At 40.8% G+C, this 19,983-nt stretch overlaps 2 protein-coding genes across 4 annotated transcripts in view; one reads left to right on the top strand and one right to left on the bottom strand.

Annotated features, from left to right (window-relative positions):
- Positions 1–19,983, bottom strand: part of lrba (LPS-responsive vesicle trafficking, beach and anchor containing) — a 229,719-nt gene that overhangs the window by 69,911 nt on the left and 139,825 nt on the right. The gene's annotated exons all lie outside the window — the stretch shown is intronic.
- mab21l2 (mab-21-like 2) lies at positions 17,497–19,481 on the top strand. The gene has a single exon (XM_015010751.2). It carries the CDS (start codon positions 17,920–17,922, stop codon positions 18,997–18,999), a length of 1,080 nt encoding a protein of 359 aa, XP_014866237.1. The 5' UTR covers positions 17,497–17,919; the 3' UTR covers positions 19,000–19,481.

Raw genomic sequence — 19,983 nt, 5'->3', positions numbered from 1 at the left:
AGTCTATACTGAGTGAATGGAGTATGACCTTTCACCTCCACCAGAGCAGCTGACTTATCCATTCCTAGAATTCACTAAGATCTCACTCTGGGTGTCAGGAAGACGGCCAACATGGAACTGATGAAGCTCCCGTCCCCCGATTCCTTGCGGAGATATGACAGGAGTGGAGGCTGCCAGATGTCATATTTTTCTCCAGGACCATGAATCTACCGCAGCGCTGCAAATAGCACTATGTTCCTCAGATCATTGTCCCTTTCCATTGCAGATGAAAAAGCACGGAGGGCGACAACAAGCGCTGACAAACTATCCGACCCATAATGCTTTCGCTGCTCCGACCACGTCTGGACAAATTACGGTGATGTGGAGGTGATTGCCTGCGTTGGAGTTATGGCTACTCCACCTTCCTCTGGGACGACGCAGCGCGGGACATGAGCCCGGTGAAATCAAAGAAACAGCAATGCTGCAACATCACATTTGCATTTACATACATCTGAATGAGCTTTAAAAAAAGATGTGAACAGTGGAAACCAGAAATGATGTAAAATAACTTTTGTTTTCACCGTGTGACATTAAAGGGGCAGTAGTGTGACGTAAAATCCACTTTGAGCTTTGCATCATGTTATGTTATCCCCTCCTCATAAACATGGCTGGAGTGTTGCCTGGATTATTTCATGCATGACTGAGAAATCCCTTCATCTCCCACAGCAACCATTAAGCTGTACAAAACACCTGGGTGGAACTAGCTCCGCCTTCGAGGCACAGCTCCTCCATCTGCAGGTTCAAAGCTTCCGCTTCACAGAGCAACCCTCCCCTGGTCAGCTCCTTCAGACTAGCCAGCACCAATTAGCAAACACTTCATTATGGGAGCTACTTCTCAGTGAAATGCCGATAAAAACGTTGTTAAAGGGTTAATAGAGGAGGCATGTTGTGATGACTTTCTGAAGAGAAATAGGTTCTTAAAGAGACAGGGGCCCAATTTCAAGGTGTTAAATTACAAAGTCAAATTTCTTTAAAGTCACACTTGACGTATTAATTATTTAAATATATTTAATATTACATATTACTATTATTTACATATATATTCATGTTATATTTTATTTATTTTATATTTACATCCCACATGGTAATATTTGTATTCATTAATATTTAACACTTTATATGAGACCAGCTTGTCAACAACAAAGCAATTGCCCCTCGTGAATTAATAGTTTATTCTATTTTCTGTATATCTATCTCTGGATGAAGTAGACAAAAGAAGTACAAAAAGTTCAAGACATAAAATGTTAAACTGCCCAGCAGCTTGAAACAAGAGCGTATTGATGTTTTATCTCGAGTGGAACAGTATCCATGGATTCAGCTCTCGCACATCCACAAGATCAATTTAAAGCGCCACGCCAGAGAACACAGCCAAGCAGGAAACAAAGGATGGAGCCGCGGCTGCGGGGCTCTCCCTCCGCCTCTCAACCTGTTTGTGCGGCAGGCCGCTGCTCATTTCTGAAGCACCATCGTTTGTCTCTGTCAGACGACCAAAAGACCGCAGAAATGAAGAAGGACGTATGAAGAGGGGCCGGGTGACTGTGGCTGCCATGTGGAACCACACACACACACACACACACACACACACACACTAAAAAAACTGTCACCACTGAATCTCGGGGACTGTGCCTCTCAATCTCTCCTTCCTTTTCAGAAACAAAACAAAAGCTCTTAATTTCTGAACCAGGCTTCTTTAGAAACGGTGGAAAGTCACGGCAACACAAATTCAATTTATTTGAAACCGAATCGCAGACCACAGCGACCGACGGAGAGACTATCAGGAACACGGTGCAAGATAAATGAGCCTCTCATCTGCCGTCGCTGCTGTGAAGCCCAGAGTGTGTGCATGGTTTTAGGCTGATAAGAATATTTGGTCAGAGAGAAGAGAGAAGCTTGTGCCAGATACCAGTGATGCTTATTTGACAAACTATGAAAAAAAAAAAAAAAGAAGGGAGAAGAAGTGCTGGAAAATTCCTCATAAACGGAGTTTGATGAATGGCGTATGCATATTTGTAGGCTGTGTTTAATGTGCTGTGCGTCCTCGGAAGAAAAAAGAAGGTACTGAAGTTCAATTTGTTGCCTGTTATTAAGTATTTCCGCATGGCTGCCTCGGTTAAAGGATAATGGATGAGGGATTTATTATTACCTTTTGGTCAAATGAAGTGGTGTGGGAGATAAGGTGATGAAATTAATGAGCGGGAGGAAGAGAGGTGATCCATCAACATCAGAACAGACGCGAGACAAGCAAAATGAGAAGAACTTGATAGAATTCATGAAAAAAACTTGAGCCTATCGGTGAACAGAACACTGATGCACAAAAACACACGAGTCGTACAGTCTCCCCTTCCATTCACATTTCAGATCTAAAGCTGGATGTTTATACATTAAACGATTAAAAAAGTTCTCTCTACAGGTCATAGAAGGAAACTTATTTTATGGATTCTTTAATGATATTAACGTTTGTTAAATTTTGTGTTTCTGGCTTAAAGCTGATGTTTTATGTATTTTTTAGGCATAAAGTTCCATTTTGTAGCACAATTAAGTAACTGTTAACTTCAGTTGTTATTAAAATGCTGTATATATCAAAAGAATTGACTTCGTAATTTAACACCTTGAAATTGGGCCTCTGTCTCTTTAAACTCCTCTTTCTGAAACTCCAACTTCAAGAAGTCATTTCAACATGGCTTCTCTGTTAAACCTTTAGCAACATTTTTACCAGCGTTTCAGAGAGAAGTAGCTCCTATAATGAGCTCAGCTGATGCGCAGTTCCACCAGGTGTTTGCTAATTGGTGCTGGCTAGTCTGAAGGAGCTGAGTGGAGTCGTTTTGCACATCTGAATGGTTGCTGCGGGAGATTAAAGGATTTTTCAAACATGCATGAAAGAATCAAGGCAACACTCCAAGTATGTTTTGATGCGGAAATAACTTTATAACAAAATGTGAAGTTGGAAATTTGACATAATACTGGCCCTTTAAGATCCAAAGACTGCATTCATGATTCTAGAGGAAGTCATCTCAGCAAAACCTCAGAAAATTAGCAGAGTGTTGCAAAGAGGGAGATGGGAGAAGACGCCAAACTCAGCAATGCAGACGAGCTAGAGGCTTCCACAAAAGCAAGCTAGTTTAAATGTACTATAAGGCACCTGTACATAGGATGAAACACAATACATTTAGAAGGGAGATTCAAATCAAATATGCATAAACTAATGCAGGCGGTTGTATATACCTGGTATAGATTGCCACATTCATGTCGTTTCTCGCTAGACTGATCACAGAGTAATGGATCCGCAACAATAACACTTTACAAGTACATGGGGGAGAAGGCTCAGATTTAACGGCACTAAACTGCGACTCTCATCTCTTCTGTGCTCATCTTCCTCTCCCCATTATATCCCCCAACTTCCTCTGTTCTACACTGGCAAACAGGCCCTGTCACCCCCCGTCAGTAAACGAGTTCATCGGACTAATGAGCAGGCAAAAGGACCCCGCACACTAACAAGGGTCTGCTGGGTGCCTGAGCCTCTGGACCAATCAGGACTCTCATCACCACTGACAAAGTCTCCTCAAGCCCTCTGGAGCCAATTAAGACAGATTTTGCTTTTGAGATTGAGCGATAGTTAGAAAAGAAAAAAAAACAGGGAGAAGAAAGATGAACAAAGAGGTGGAGAGGTTCAATGACACATTTTGATTTTAAAGACTTGGGAAAATTGGCGGCGCATGTTTTAGTCAAAGCTTGTTACAGATACAAAGAGGAAGGCCGTTTGATGCGGGAATTAGACAAACGGAAAAACAATACTAAAGAGCACAAAGCCTATCGCTGGAAAAGGGAAGCACATGACTGTCTGCTTCCAGACTCATTGTCAGGCTTCGCTGTCTGAGCTGAAATCTATAGAAAAAAAAAACATGATGTGTTTGGTCATCTTCTCCATGAAAATGAGAAAAACCTATCCAGAGCTAGCTAGCAAAGTTAGACATACAAAAAGTATAGACATACATACAAGCATGTGAAACTTGATATTTAGTTGCATATTTAGTTACATTAGACAAAACTGTTCTTGTCTTATTTTAGTTAAAATTAGCTAAATTATCTCTATTTGCTAAATGCCAGAAAACTTGCCAACAACATTTTTTGGAATTTTTTCCCTCAAATTCAGATGTTTACATACATTTGGTCAGTAAAAGGGAAATCTGTCTTTTAATCAGTGTGATTTGGGTCAAACCTTTTGGGTTTCCTTCCTCAAGCTTCTCTCAGTAGTTTGTTGGAGTTTGGGTCCATTCCTCCTGACAGAACTCGTAGAACCGAGTCCATTTTGTTGGCCGCCTCACACTCGCACACCTTTTCAGATCTTCCTACAACTCCTCCATAAGTCTGGTATCAGGGTTTGTGATGGACACAGCAAAAACGTCAGCTTTATTGTCCTGAAGCCACTTTGTGCAATCTTTGGCTTACTGTCCATTTGGAAGACCAATAAGCCCAAGATCTTACTTCCTTGCTGATGTTTTTAGATGTTGCTTCAGTATTTCTACATAATGTTCTTTGATGCCATCCGTTTTGTGAAGTGCACCAGTTCCTCCTGTAGCAAAACTGCACCACAGCATGATGCTGCCACTCCCATGGTACAATCGCCCACATTCTTCCTTCAAATGTAAAAATGGTCATTATATCTAAACAGTTCCACTGTAGTTTCATCAGACCAGAGGACGTCTCTGCAAAAGTAAAGATCTTTGTTCCTGTGTGTATCTGCAAACTGCAGTCTGCCTTTTTATGTTACTTTTGAAGTGCAGATTGTGTCCAATCCAAGCATTTCAATCACTATGCTAGGAGTGGAGACTGATGGCCCCAGTCACAATGTCAGGTGGGTTGAGGGTTTGTCCCTGCCTGGGGTTCTGGGGCAGATGTCTAGCTTCTCACAGCCACTACTGAGCATTCTTGTGGAGAACTGTTTTATACACAAGTGTGCTCACACAGTGTGTGGATTCAGGTGTTTACAGATGCACACTTTGTTGCGTCCTTTATTAATTAGTGCGGTGTACTTTTCAGTGATTGTTATATTCACATATTGTCACCTTCCTAAAATAATAGATCATTATTTTAGGAAGTTGACCATATACTTTTTGCTGTGGTTTTTTTTCTGCCTTTCTGCAGGTGTAGAAGCAGATGGGGTGTTGCCTCGTACTCTCATCCTTCTTTCTCTCCTCTGTTCCCATCTCCTTTCCTCTCACTCCCTTTCCCCCCTCTTTTCCCCTTTTCATCTGAAATATAAGTTTAGGCTGTAATGCTCCACTTCTGAAAGTAAATATGTCAGGCTTCTCCTGTAACTCGGATAACAATTGGGAGTGCCACGCGGTAGAAAAAGTCGACAAATAAATCATTGCACGCGTCAAGCAACGACGCCTTGAGAGAAGTAAAACAAACTACAAGGTCAAACTACAAAGAAGTAAATAAACCCGACTAAGTAGCTGCGCTCAAGTGTGAGTGAAGTAAAGTAAAATAAACACCCTCAGCTTGCAACAAGTGAATGTTATGAGGCCCAAAGGCTTCCAGTATTAAGCTTGAAACGTCACCCAGCAAGAGTTTACACTCTCTGAAAGAATGTCGCCTTTGAAAGGACCTTTTTTTTTTCTTTAAGGCCACTTAGGCTGAATTTAGCCTAATAAGGATTAAACCCTTTTTCTGACTCTTTTCACTGTTTGCTAACAGGTTAGCCTTTCCACCCCCCACCCCTTCCTATTTGGGGCAGCTTATCCCTTTTTGATGTGAGGACAAAAAAAAAGGTCTTGTGTGGATTCAGGGAAACGCTGCAGTGATTCTGGGGTTAATTGGTAGAAAAGTAGAGTTCAGTGCACTGATGTATTAAACATTCAATCGTAGGAGTAAAACCCTGAAATATTACAAACGAAAGTGATGAGAGCAAAAAATGTCCCATGAATTTTAAACCTGTGACCCAAAATGTAATTTTGATCAATTATGACAATAATCAATAGAGATGATGAGAGAAGAGGACCCCGTTTTAGTTTCTTTTTAACGTTTAAATCAGCTTTAAAAAAAAAAAAAAAAAAAAAAACAGGTTGCATTTAAAGAGTTGGGTCAGAAAGCAGTGAAGATGCACAACTCCATATTTTATTGGTATGAAGCTGATAACACCTTCAATAAAAGTGTAGAGAACTTACAATTTTACAAGGGTTTTGATTTGTGTTTACAATACAAGAAAAACATATCCACTGCTTATCTCTACGCTTTTCATGACATGATTGGGCATATAAGAATACAAAAAGAGCACAAAAAAATATATATTTCTTAAATTTTCCAAATAAATCGGCACATGACAGAAAGGGGAAAGTCGTGAATGTGCTTTTCACTCGTATTCAGACAATCAAAGAGACATCCAAGAGTTTCCACTGTGGCATTGACACAGTCCAAGACTCGCCGCCATTGGTCCTCTTCAGTCTTATAAGCTACCATAGCAAACACCAAACAGGTTAAGATTGCTGGCGGGTTCCTATCACATTCTCCCCGCTTTCCCTCACTCTTACATTTCACCATTTAGTGATGGATAGGCTTTTTGAGGTTGGTGTGGGGCTTTGGTGAAGTAAATTCTTCTTTAATCCCCCTATTGTCACCAGATTAAGTGGGTGTGGGGTGAAGAGCACAGCCTTCTTGAGGAACTCCGGGCTGAAGCAACAGAGTAAGAAGAGGATGAAAAAAATAATAGGATTGGGTGAGAGAGATGATAGAGCAACCTCGGAAATGGAAAGGAACTCAATATATTTTAGTCGAAGTTGATCTGGTTGAATCCAGAAGTTTACAATCATCAAATAAAAAGACATCCACCATTTTTCTCACTGTCTGAAGTTGAATGAGCCCAAACTCCTCTTGGTTAGGTCAGTGAGAATCAAAAAAAATATTCATATTTGCCAAACGTAGCAATACTGAGAAAGATGAGATGGAGTATTCGGCAAACATCGAGAAAGCAAGAATAATAAAGGAAATACAATAAACGTCAAGAAAATAAAGTTGAAATAACACGAGAATAAAGTCGGTACGAGAATTAAAAAATGAAACAGATGACTGGATTATCGTGGAAGATGGAGGATTTATTTAATTAAGTGATCAAGATGCAGTTGAAATTTTAACTCCTGACGACACTTCTGCATTACAACAACTGATCAATTTTATGCAGAATGTTGAATTATGAGAGTTATCAGACACTGTTCCAGAATCCACACAGACTGGTTCCTTCAGCTGTAATTTAACGTATGGAAAATAACTGATATTTAAAAACTGCAACCAGTGGCTTATCTATAGCTACTATTTGGCCCTTCTGGAGTAGTGAAAAAGTGAAAAGTCAAAAAAAGGTCAAGCTAACCAAAACTTGTGAACCAATCCAGCCTGACATCCATACAATTGCTTTACTAGATAGAGGGAACAAACTTATTACCGCTCTTGTGGAACAAATTTCAAACGAGCCATTAAGCAAATTGGAGAGATAAAATCCGCAGAGCGAATGAAAGTTATGCTCTACGTTTTATTTATGGAGCTGTTAGGTTAGCAGCCTAGATGGCCACTTTAAAGAGTAATTCATCATAGAAAGATTGTGTTTGTGTGAGAATTGCGGAACATTTACATGGCTTTCAGAAGAGGAGAAAAAAAATCTGTGTTATGCTGTTGGAGAAATAAGTCGTGGATGAGCAATCTGCTGCGTTTCCCTGTGGTGGTGCCGGTTAAACCAGACTGAACGGGCCATTAACCTTAATGGCAGTGCAGTCGCAAGAATTCACCGCAGTAACTGTTCTGTTCTCTAGCACAGAAAATACATGTAGCCAGTGCACATCTCTACTCGGGGAAAACCGGCGGTTTGTTAAAATCGCTCAAAGACTCATTCATAATTAACCAGCGTGTCGCCGTCGTTCTGCTCGTGTTCACGAGAAGACGTTCAACACCGCGGATACTCGCCGCCTCATCTAGGATGCAGCGGAGAACTCGCCGGCAAAAAACAACGGCCCATTTACAATTCCAATGTTGGATGAGCAGCGCCCGGACATCGATCTTTCAATCGTCTGCTGACCTCGGCTGAATAACGGAGGCTGCCAGAACAGCAGGTACACAGGTGCTGATTGTAATATCAGTGGCCTACCAGGCCAGACTGGCATCTATAAACAGGCTTATCCATCAGGCTGGTGTGTTGCCTTTGACACGCGTGTCGGGGGCAGACGAAGGGGATAAATGATGGAGAGGGGAGGGATCAATCAAAGGAAAGGGGAGGGGAGGCCGGTCCAGTCAACCCCAGAGACAGAACATGATGGAGGGGTAAGGCTCAGGTGCAGGGTGGTGGGAGCTGAGGAGGGGTGGAGGGGGGGGCTCTTTGTCCTGATATGCTTGGTTAAGTGAGAGGCAGGTACTGGTGGTGGCTTTGGAGGTCCAAAGTCAGGTCAAAAACAGGCAGCAAGGGAGAGACTGGAGTTTGTTGTGGAGAAGACGAGAAGAGAGACATTAGTCATCATTAGACGGTGAGACGAGGGAGTCCAGTGGTTTCCTGTGATTACCAGCAGGGTGAGTCCTCTCTCTGTGACCTCTGACCTCACACTGGTTACCACCAAGGTTATCGTAGTTGGCTTAAAACGAACGGAAAGTGGAACTGAGAAAACATTTCCATTAACTGAAATAAAAACGGTACTGGAACTATGTTGTGTGTTTGTAAAACTAACTAAAACATACTGAAATCTATTTATTAGTGTTTCAAACTGATGTGAAATTTATATTTTTCCCCACGCACAAGCAGTTTATGTCAGCTGTCGGCAAATTACGTCACTCCATACTCCTCATGGCGAACGAAAAAAAGGAGAAAGTGCAAATCCTCATTTTGGCTGGAGTTTTTAATCAGTCATTTTCAGTTGATATTAAACAGAGTTTACTTGTGGACGAAATGCCAAATCACATTATCCATTTGGTTTTCCAGATATCAGGCTATGTGTGAACCAGGCTTAAGGCTGCTACTTTAACACAAAATGTTCTCCAGTAGAGAACAGGAAGGGTTGACGTGATGCTGTAAAATCACAAGGTTTAATCCTCTCAATTCTTTAACTGTCTGCTGGACCTGGAAATGGTGATGGTCTTTTGGAAATCTCAGATGTAAGATGAGTCTATGGTACATTCTCGAGGGGATACACACACACACAAATGACTGTTTTAGTAAGTGTGTAGTCCAACTTTTCCTCTCCTTTGCTCTGGACATAAATCTGGAGCTGGTGGATCTGTACGTCGAACCAAAGGAGCCAACGGTTTTCTGAGCCTCATCCTCCAACTTCACTGATGTGAAACATCTAAAACACTGACTTCCTTTAAATCAAGACTCAAGAACCCACATGATAAGAGTTATGGCTTTAGAACCATAATAAATGGAACAATGACCAACATATTTGGTGTTGATTGTAATAATATCTCTCTACAAAATGTTATATACGTCTGTTATTGGTTTTCACAACTGTTGGCTGTATGATGTGTTGATGTTTGTGCTTTCCCCATGTAAAGAACTTTGTCATGTTGCTGAAATCAATCAAATAAACTTGATTGATTGATGTAACATTAGCTGACTTTAATCGTCAGTGAAAGTGAAGTGGCTCTATGTTGAACAATTAACCTAAATCAGATGAGGGACTTTAGAAACTGTGCATAAAGCAGAAATGCTCTACTTGGGGAGAAAAAAAAGAACTACTTTGAGAATCTTCAAAGCTGAATATGTTCTCATCTTGCAATATAACAGGAGAAGAAGAAAATCCACAACGCTGGACATCTAAGGAAATGTTTCACATCTACCAGGTGCTGTAATTACTGCAACTGGATATCAGAGGGAGGAAAACGAGGGCAGCGGAAACAGAAAGGAAGGTCATCCCAAACCATCACTCAACTAGTTGGAGCTGTACTCTGGCTGAGCGATTTATTGACCATCTTGGGAAGAGCTCCATCAGCGTTGACCAATAGTCTAAGAATGGGATGGAGGAGAGTCGGACGGGGGTTGGCAGGGAACGTAAAGAGACCGATATGGATGAGTGAGAGTCAGGGAATCCGTTTCCCTGGGCTCATTGATAATGACATACCTGCTCGGCCCGTCCGTTAGTCCTACAGCACACACTACTTATGCTCTAACTGGAAAATCAATAGGCTCCCTCTTCTCTGAGACCTCTGGCTGCCATGGCTCTTTGTGATTGGCAGGTCCAGCCGAAGGTCATTCCCGGTGACCAGGATGGCTTGGTGAAGCCAGCAGAGGGGTTGGGGAAGGGAGACCCCCAGCAGACTGACACTTGTGTCCCAAAATGAACCACATGGGCGTAGCGGCTGGAAAACTTTAAGGATCTGAGATCAAATTCATTCAGAAAGTCCCTGGAACCAGAGGAAGTCATAAATGGTCCAGTCTGAATACAGACGTTTCAAATGAAATGAATTCAGATTATTATTATTCTCTTATGGATCCAAGCAATGGTGACCAAGTTTAATATGCATATTTATAGTTATTTTTATTTAAGTTAACTAGAAAGCAAGTATAATATGAATAGAGACTTCTTATGCCAAATTTGTAGAATGAAATTTTTTTTTTTTACTAAACTTTTTACCAAAAGAAGAAACTTACCAGATATGAAACAAATATAATTTGAAAACATGAATATATCTTTCAAAAGAATAAGTTAAATATGAAATGAACCCAAGTGCATGAATAAGAAGAGGTGGTCTTCCAAAGTTATATCAACGTTTGTTGTGTTTCATGTTCAATGGGTTTCTGGGTCATATGATGCATACAGCATTCAGATTTAATAAGGATTCATCTCAGAATAATGGAAGAGGACAAAACGGTCAATTCCTTCTCTTAAGGTGATCAAGTATTTTCTCGTCCATTTCTGTTTTTACAGACTTCTGAACGTTTCACCACCTTAGTGGTGCAAACCGTGACTTCCTGCGTTAACAGCAACGGCTGCAACTTGTTCAAGTTGTTCTATCTTGTTCTTTAGCACAAGTTTTTAAACACATACATAAAGGGTAGACTAAAGGATATTTTTTTTCTTCAAACTAGTCATTTTCAGTCAAAACTTTTGTCAAAATATGACATGTTCATTTTAAAATGTAAATGAATGAAATAAGTAAAGATGTACATGACTTCTCTCAAGATGCTAAATAAAACTATTTGAATATTTGGTGAAATACAATAAAATCAACTAGAAACGAATGAATCATCTTTGCTTTCAGATGATAAAGACGTTCATCCTTTTACTGTTCAGGCAGTTGGATTTCACAATGAGTTTGATTTGCCAAGACTGTCGACAAGACATTTTACAGTTGCTCTGACAACTCACACTGAACACATCTGAAATATCAACACATTAATATTAACTTTTATTTAATTATTTAAAAAATGAAATAAAAGTTCCTAAAAAGTAAGGTTTTATAAATATAGAACTATAATGAAAGTGTTCGATAAATTAGGTATTAAATTCATAATTCACAGCTTTTTTTTTGGAGCTGCAGCCTTCAGAAAACTGTTCAATAACTTTTGTGCTTTCTTATTTTTCCCCAGTTGCAGTCAGAATTTAGATATCTGCTGATCAGATCGCTAAACTCAAACACGAGCACTTTCAAAGAATTCATTCTCAACTCTGATGAGATTGTGTAAAATGGTTAAAACTGACTAAAGCTAAGGGAGCGTTTTAAATATGCTGCATGTATCTGGGCAGGCTCCAGGAGCGCCTTAGCTACAGTAACCCCACATCCAATATTAATGGCTGCTGTCTAAAATGGAGTGTGTGCTGCTTAACTCAGACTTTTACAGACACACACACACGCGCACAAAATCAGGAGCACATCTGCTCTGTGACTTCATCTGTTCTGCTATCTGCAGAGCAGATGCAACGGCCTGCCTGGCAATTAGCAGCCTGCACTGATTTTCTTTGAGGCCCGACGTGGAGCCGGCAGCTGGCTCTCTCTGGGTTCGGGGCACATCAACAAAAAAGTGTGAACAAGGACATCAGAAATGCTCTCTGGTAGTTCCCATGTCTGTGGGATGTTAGCGTACGCACACATCCGCCCTGTGTTTACACCCAACGTACTGGCAGCAGAATGAGAGACAGGAATCTTCGAAAGTTGTCAACAAAAAAAGCGTTCCGCAACTTGTGGCTCCAGAGAAACATGTCGTCTTTTAAAGCTGCAGTATGTACATTTTATAAAAAGTATGTTTTTTTTAAAACATATTTGTTAAAACTGTTACCATGTTGCGACAATGTGAGATGGATAATCTGAGAAAAGATCGATCTGCCTTGCTACTGTCTCCATCTGAAGAAATGTGCTGACAATCAAATTTGTGTACTCGCTGCTAAATGTCCTAATCGGAGAAACGACTCATCATTACAGCAAAAAAAAGAAAAAAAGTTCATTCGCCGTCATTGGTGTCCATGCTAACTACCTTTAGCATTCCTTTTACAATACCACAAGGAATGCTACAAGAAAGAAGCAGAGAGAAAGGGGGCGGTGACTGACAACGCTGAGACCCGCCTCTTGGCTCTGATTGGTTGTTTCTAGTTAGGACTGAGAAAAAGCAGAGGAGCTTGATTTTTTTCCCCACACATTATCTGTCACATATCATACCATCATGACATGGTGACAGTTTCAACAAATATGTAAAAAACTTTTTTTTTTTATAAAAGTTATATATTCAGGCCTTAACACCACTAATGTGAATATCACATAGAAATAAATAATGTAAACAGAGATAGAAAATGGATAGTTTAGAAGTTCATCCATGTTTTGAAGCTACAAAGGACAAAACAACAAAAGGAACAGAATATTTACAGCTTGTAGGAAGAACTTTGTTTCTTCTCACTTCCCCTCCGTTAGCTTTGTTCTACTCATTGAAGTTAATTTGCCAAAAAATAAGCAATTTCCAAACATCTTTGAAACCAAATAGGTGAACTTAGACAAAATGTACTCAGCGAGAATTAGAGATAAAACGTCTCCTCAAACGTTAAAGACAGCATACTACTGATCTAGGAGCACTAGATCATCTTTTCTCTTTCATTTCAGCCCAACTTTAATTGGCACCGTGTATGAAAACGGCTAAAGCCATAAAAAAAAAAAAGAAAAAAAAGAAAAATAGAGAAAGGACTAAAAGGAAAGGGGAGGAAAGAGTGGGATGGTGGGGTTTGCTCATGAGCTGGCACAGATTTGCAGAGCCATGGACACTTTTGTGCTCTTCTTAGAGTCACACAGGCTGAGATCAAAGGGCTCCTCGTCAGCCTCTTGATCTTTTATCCAGTCCTTATAAATCAAGGAGAGACTTTTCCGCGAGCGCAGATAAGTCCTAATGTTTTCAAGAGATATGAGTGTGTGAAGGCCAGTCAGGTTAGCCGTGCAAGAAACACACAGGTAGCAGATAAGTGAAAGGAAGGGAGGGGGAGAGCTAAAAGTTTCACCATGAGACAAACCTGCTTTGACTTCATTTATTCTTACACAGAGCCCTGCAGAGGACGGTAAGGGGAGCTGAGACGGTGGCTGATGAGGGCCAGCTCAAGGTAGAAGATGAATTGAAACAAAGATATGTGGACATCTGCACCAAGCTACAGAAAACATTTATAGTTTGGAGTAAAGGGTCGCTCTTTAATGTTTATTCAATCATTTCTGTTGCTCTTGTTTTAGCTGGGAATGGGAAGACATTTAATGTAACTAACTTTCTGTCACCAGTTCAGTCAGTGTTGGCCTCTCTTTGTGAATCCAACATTAAGCAAAATATTTTTTTTCTTAATATAACAGTGCATTTGTTCTCAGTTCAGGGTTTTCCCCGGTGTGTTACAAGCCTGGCAGGCCACCAGGCTTTACTTGCTCCCGCACCAGGCTAAACATTTGTTAGCAGAATCAAGAATCAAAAAATTTTGGACCTTTTAATTAGGATGAAACAACTGAAGTGCAAAAAAAAAAAAAAAAAAAGTCCCCCATTTTAAGTCTTTTATGTTGTTGGGGTTTTTTATGTTTGTCTTTTCTAAGACATTGTAATTGGTGTTAATGAGGTTTTCCAATAACTCTGAATTACCTGGTAATATTCTTATATTTCCTGTCAACGTTAAACATTTATTCAGTCAAAAACACGGCCGTGTGCTCAATGACTGACTGGTGTCGTCACCGCCGGGCTTAGCAAGTTTGCAGAGGGAAGCCCTGCAGCCAAATAACTTATATGTGATTAAGCTTCATATTTTGAAAAAAATGTTTAAATTGCATCTATTAATATTATTACTTTACAGTTTGATGCACATTCCTTTAAACTAACAGGAGAAGTTAAGGAGGATGACTCAAAACTGACCAAAACAAAAAGAAATTAGAATACCTTCAAAACTGCTTGATTTCCCTGTTTATATTAAGAAAAAGGAGAAAATGAAGGAATATGCAGTCTGATTATTATAACTCTTGTGTAAAGTCCCAGTGTTACTTTCTCATCTAAGGGAAGCTTCATACAAAATGATAGAAAATAAATGTAAAAACTGATTCCAATATTATAGATTTGTATTTTTATCCTTATAATCACTGCATTTTTACACCAATCTGCTAAATGAATATTTTTAAATTGTTGCTAACCATTTACTTTACAGAGTGAATTTAATAAAAGTTCTTGATCTTTTTGCCTCAAGTTTTGTTCCATAGAATTCAACATATGCAGCATTTAGCACTGACATTAAAAGCAAAGCAGATCCTAAGGATGCTGTTCAGAAACTACTCATCTTCTTACAGTCAAACATTTCACCAAGCTACAGTGAATATATCCTTCTGAACATTTGGATCCAAGTGGAGCCGATTAACCTCTGAGGGGCAGCGGGGCTGGAAGGACACATTCACCCTGAAATCCAACAGCCCAGCATTTTTTCTGACTTATTTCATCTTCTATAACTGCACTGAAATAACAACTGTCTGCCCTCGTAAGTACAGAGGAGAGGAGTCAAAGGTTATTTTCTAAATAACTCTGGTTAAGTTAGTAGTCTTTCAACTGTAGCTGGGCAACACAGAAAAACCAAATATCCAGCTCACACATTAATAACTCTCTTTTTCATGTTAGGGATCAGTTATTAATACACTAAACTGCTTTAATGGGGCTAAAATGTCATTTAACTTCCTGTATGCCACGTAAACAAAAAGCTCAGAAATATGCAAGCAGTTTGCTTCATCACTGTCTGATTTACTCCTCCATAAAACACAGTCTGTCATCTCAAGCAAAACCAGAGGAGAAGAACATTTTCAAAAGGTTTAACAGGCTTTATTTACATTAAAGAATAATGAGCTCATAAATGAAACCTGATGTCATTACTAGAGGAAAAACACCAGACCGTTTCACTCATCTGGGCATCAAAAATCAAACTCAGATAACTGTACCAACTTATTTACCAGTTTTTGAACCATAGAAAGTCTTAACTCTGCGGTAGCCATGAAGGCAAAGATTATTCATCTCTATTATTTGTTAAATATGTTGCTCAGTTTGGATTAGTTTGATGACCGGGTCTAAAGTATGTGTCCAAAAATGTGAGTTTCTAGAGTAATTTGTAAATACATGTTTGGCCTCATCTGAAATCATTCAGCAGGTAAATAAAGATTATGCATTCCCATTAATTCTAAAGAATTCAGAAAAGCCTGAAGGAGAAGTTTGAGGACATTTTCTACTGTCTAACAAGAGCAGCAGAAAAATCCAGCAGCAGGTCTGATCACCAGGAGGCAGAGAAACAGAAAACAGAACTCACTGCAAAAACATTCAATCTTAGAGGATTTTACTCTTGATTTCTATAGAGAGAATGTCTTGGTATACTTGAAATGAGGCAAAATTAACTCATAAGTAACTTTTCAGCAAGACATTGGAGCTCGTTTTAACTCAGTAATTAATTAATATTAATGAAAAAGCCTTTATTCCACTGGCAGATTATTTCACTTATAATGTGGGGAAAAAGTCCTGTTGTAAGTTAAATAAACTCTCAGTGGAAGTGGCATTTTCCCATCAATATTAGGAAAGTATTAACTTAAAACAAGCTCCTATATTTCTTGCTGAAAACTTACTTGCAAGTTAGTTTTGTCTTATTTCAATAATACATTTGCACTAGAAAGTAGACCAAGAGTCCTTTGTTAAGATTGTGTTTTTGCAGTGCCGTTCCCAATCACAACAATCTTTTCACATATTTGAAGTCATTTACATTTTAATTGCAAAGGTATGCATAAATTCATCTTGAATACAAAAAATGTTTTAACCAAAACAAAACTTTTTCCTCAAATTTCTAGATCGAGTGTCAAAGGGACAAAAAAGCTCAAAAATGCAAAAAAAGATTAAAAAAATAAAACACAAAGTTTCTGTCCCTGCAGGACAATATTTACCTCCATTCAGACATGTGTAAATATGTCTGAACACCACCGCTGCGTGGGTGACTGGAGGTTTTTTTTATTTTTTCCTTCAGCAACAACAAGTCTAACAGCTGACATGAGGGACTTCAATTAGAGCCTCCAGAAGACCCCTGTTTAAATTATTCAGCATGGACAAGGTTAATGGAGATAAACCCACGGGCAAATTAACCGTGTGTGAGAGAGGAAGAGGCAGAGGAGGTTTGGGGAGGATCTGCGGTCCAAATATGCATCAGGTTTCTGACTAAATGTTAAGTAAAATGTTTGAAATGAGTCTGTTTAGTTAAATAGGGTTTATCACACCAACCTGCGCCATCGGATCGGGATAAAAGTCAGAGCGAACCGAGCTGCTGGTGTTCGGAGGCCGAGCTGCAGGTGGTTCAGAGCCGCGACAGAAACGCGTTCAATAAAACAAAAACTACGAGCTACTCAATATTTACAATTCATACTAAATACGATTTTAACTCTCACGAACGTGAAAAGAAATACTCAAATGTGTAAAAATATGAAAGCCTTAGGCATTTTAATTTACATTAATTTAGGAAATAATTTAAAAACGGGGAAAAAAAATTAAACTAACGCGGTTATCTGAGGTTTTAAGCTAGAATTACTGCACGAAGGCTGTGAGCAGAAATTAATGATGGCGGTGATCAGAGGAAAGAAAGAATTAAAGTAAAAAAAAGAATGAAATAAAAATGTCTATTTAAAGAAAATAGCAGGAAAAAAAGAAGAGATGCAGAGGCGCAAAGGAGGTTCTAAAATGTCTGCTGTTTAAACGGACCGGCCCGAATCGTCCGCATCAGACAAACATCAACTTGATGGAAGAAGAGAGCTGGGCTGAAAGTCGGACGGTTCTGCATCCCGGCGTGGAGCTGCGAGCAGCGGGCAGCCCGGTGAGCCCCGCCGCCGCTGCTGCTTCTGCCGCAGCTCCGGCAGGACCGTCATCCTCTCGGCTGGCGCTGATTGGCTGCTTCCAATGACAGCTCCGCACATGATTGCGGGAGGAGAAGCCCGACCCCCTTTCACTCTTCTTAAGGAGCCATTCATAAACTACTCAAACCCAGCGCCGAGCTGAGAGTGGAGGAAAAGTGAGCGAGGGCAGAGAAAGGCACGAAGAAGAGATGAAAGCTCCAGCAGCGCGGTGTCTTTAAGCCTGTGCAGCCACCTGGTTCTGACCCAGAACCTGAATATGACTCCCTGGAAGTGCTCATGACCGGGACTGATAATCTAGCAGGCTGCTCAGATTCATCTCTATGCACTTCCTCCTTCTCACACTGACGTCCATCCGCTGCTAAAAGCAAGAGAAAAAAAAAGAAGAGAAAAAAAACTTTGATCCAACATATTTTTTTCCTTTTCTTTTTTTTTTTTTTTTTTTTTTTTCTCCGCTGCTCTGGAAGCTTTTGCCTCTGGCTTTACCGGTAAGCGTTGGATCCGTCAACTTACTGCGACTCTCCGGTGTACAGCCCGGACCTCTGCCCCAACATGATCGCGACGCAGGCGAAGCTGGTGTACCAGCTCAACAAATACTACAACGAGAGATGCCAAGCGCGCAAGGCGGCCATTGCGAAGACCATAAGGGAGGTTTGCAAAGTGGTGTCGGATGTCCTCAAGGAGGTGGAGGTGCAGGAGCCCCGCTTCATCAGCTCCCTCAGCGAGATCGACGCGCGCTACGAGGGGATGGAGGTCATCTCCCCGAACGAGTTCGAGGTGGTGCTCTACCTCAACCAGATGGGGGTCTTCAACTTCGTGGACGACGGCTCGCTACCCGGCTGCGCGGTGCTGAAGCTGAGCGACGGCCGCAAGAGGAGCATGTCGCTGTGGGTAGAGTTCATCACCGCCTCGGGCTACCTCTCGGCCCGAAAGATCCGCTCCCGGTTCCAGACTCTGGTGGCGCAGGCCGTGGACAAGTGCAGCTACCGAGACGTGGTGAAGATGGTGGCCGACACCAGCGAGGTCAAGCTGAGGATCAGGGAGCGGTACGTGGTGCAGATCACCCCTGCCTTCAAGTGCACGGGCATCTGGCCCAGAAGCGCGGCGCAGTGGCCCATGCCGCACATCCCCTGGCCCGGACCGAACCGGGTGGCCGAGGTCAAGGCGGAGGGCTTCAACCTCCTGTCCAAAGAGTGCTACTCGCTGACGGGGAAGCAGAGCTCGGCGGAGAGCGACGCATGGGTGCTGCAGTTCAGCGAGGCCGAGAACAGGCTGCTCATGGGCGGCTGCAGGAAGAAGTGTCTGTCGGTCCTGAAGACTCTGAGGGACCGGCACCTGGAGCTGCCGGGCCAGCCGCTCAACAACTACCACATGAAGACCCTGCTGCTGTACGAGTGCGAGAAACACCCGAGGGAGACGGACTGGGACGAGTCGTGCCTGGGAGACCGGCTGAACGGCATCCTGCTGCAGCTCATCTCCTGCCTGCAGTGCCGCAGATGCCCCCACTACTTCTTGCCAAACTTGGACTTGTTTCAGGGAAAGCCTCATTCGGCCCTGGAGGCTGCGGCGAAGCAGACGTGGAGACTAGCGAGAGAAATCCTCACCAACGCCAAAAGTTTGGACAAATTATAGAACAAGCGCCGAGAGACACTTTTTGTTTGTTTTGTTTTTTGGGATCAAATCTATAAGACTTCTGCAACCAAGTCTCCAAGAAATGTGAAAAAGAAAAAGAAAAAAGCCGCAGCAAAGCAAACCCTTTGAATAAATCGGAGCAAATTGGGCCGCTGCCGCAGAAACAAGTGAAGGTACAAATTTCTGATAAATGTTCCTACATTTCCTTCCGTCTTCTTGAAATGTTTTCACAAAGTGAAGAACCTTTTATTTAAATATATGCACAAAATCGCTAAGTGAAAGATTGTAGTGTGCCAAGTTTTTTTTTCCATTATGTGACTTCAGAAGAAATGTTAATAAAATGTTGCAAATTAAATTACAACTTGGCCTCATGCTTTGACGAGTAGATCTGGCTCCACTTCCATGATATCTTTCAAAATAAATTATAGGAAAACATGAGAAAATTTTTTTGTTAAAGTATCTAAATAAAACAACAGAATTAACGGAGTTTATCTCAGTTTTTATTTCCCTGTTAGCATCTCAGCTTTCAGCTTAAACAGGCAAAATCACGAACAAATATTTACATCTGATTAATGAGTGAATTATTAATTATACAGTTTTGATCAGTGCCGTCGCCATATTTATTTCTGTGCTGTTCAGGAGATTTAACCAAGAGCTGGTTCCTGTCCAATAAACACACACCGTTCAATTGAAACGATTTCACGCAGTTCTGCGGTTTCAAAACCACCTGTAGGTCCAACAATTTTTATTTCTTTTTTTATTGTTATTTCTCTCCTCTTAGGTTATTTTATATATATATATATATATATATATATATACATATACAGATTTTCTACTGATCTAGGAACTCTCTGAATTTGTCACCGTTTTCGGTATTGCGGGAAAAATCTAACAAAAATTAAGAAAACAGTTTTAGAACATTTTAATTTCTTTTTTTTCAGAAATGCCCCTCTACATACTTTGAGCTTTTTTTTTATATAAAAT

The sequence above is a fragment of the Poecilia mexicana genome, unplaced genomic scaffold (assembly GCF_051168715.1).
Source record: "Poecilia mexicana isolate PSO_F unplaced genomic scaffold, ASM5116871v1 scaffold_2, whole genome shotgun sequence".
NCBI classification, from domain to species: Eukaryota; Metazoa; Chordata; class Actinopteri; order Cyprinodontiformes; family Poeciliidae; genus Poecilia; species Poecilia mexicana.
This window is presented reverse-complemented; position numbering and strand designations above follow the sequence as displayed.

Bases quoted from the DNA above. Each gene is read 5' to 3' on its own strand.
- mab21l2 (XM_015010751.2), top strand. From the start codon at position 17,920: ATGATCGCGACGCAGGCGAAGCTGGTGTACCAGCTCAACAAATACTAC.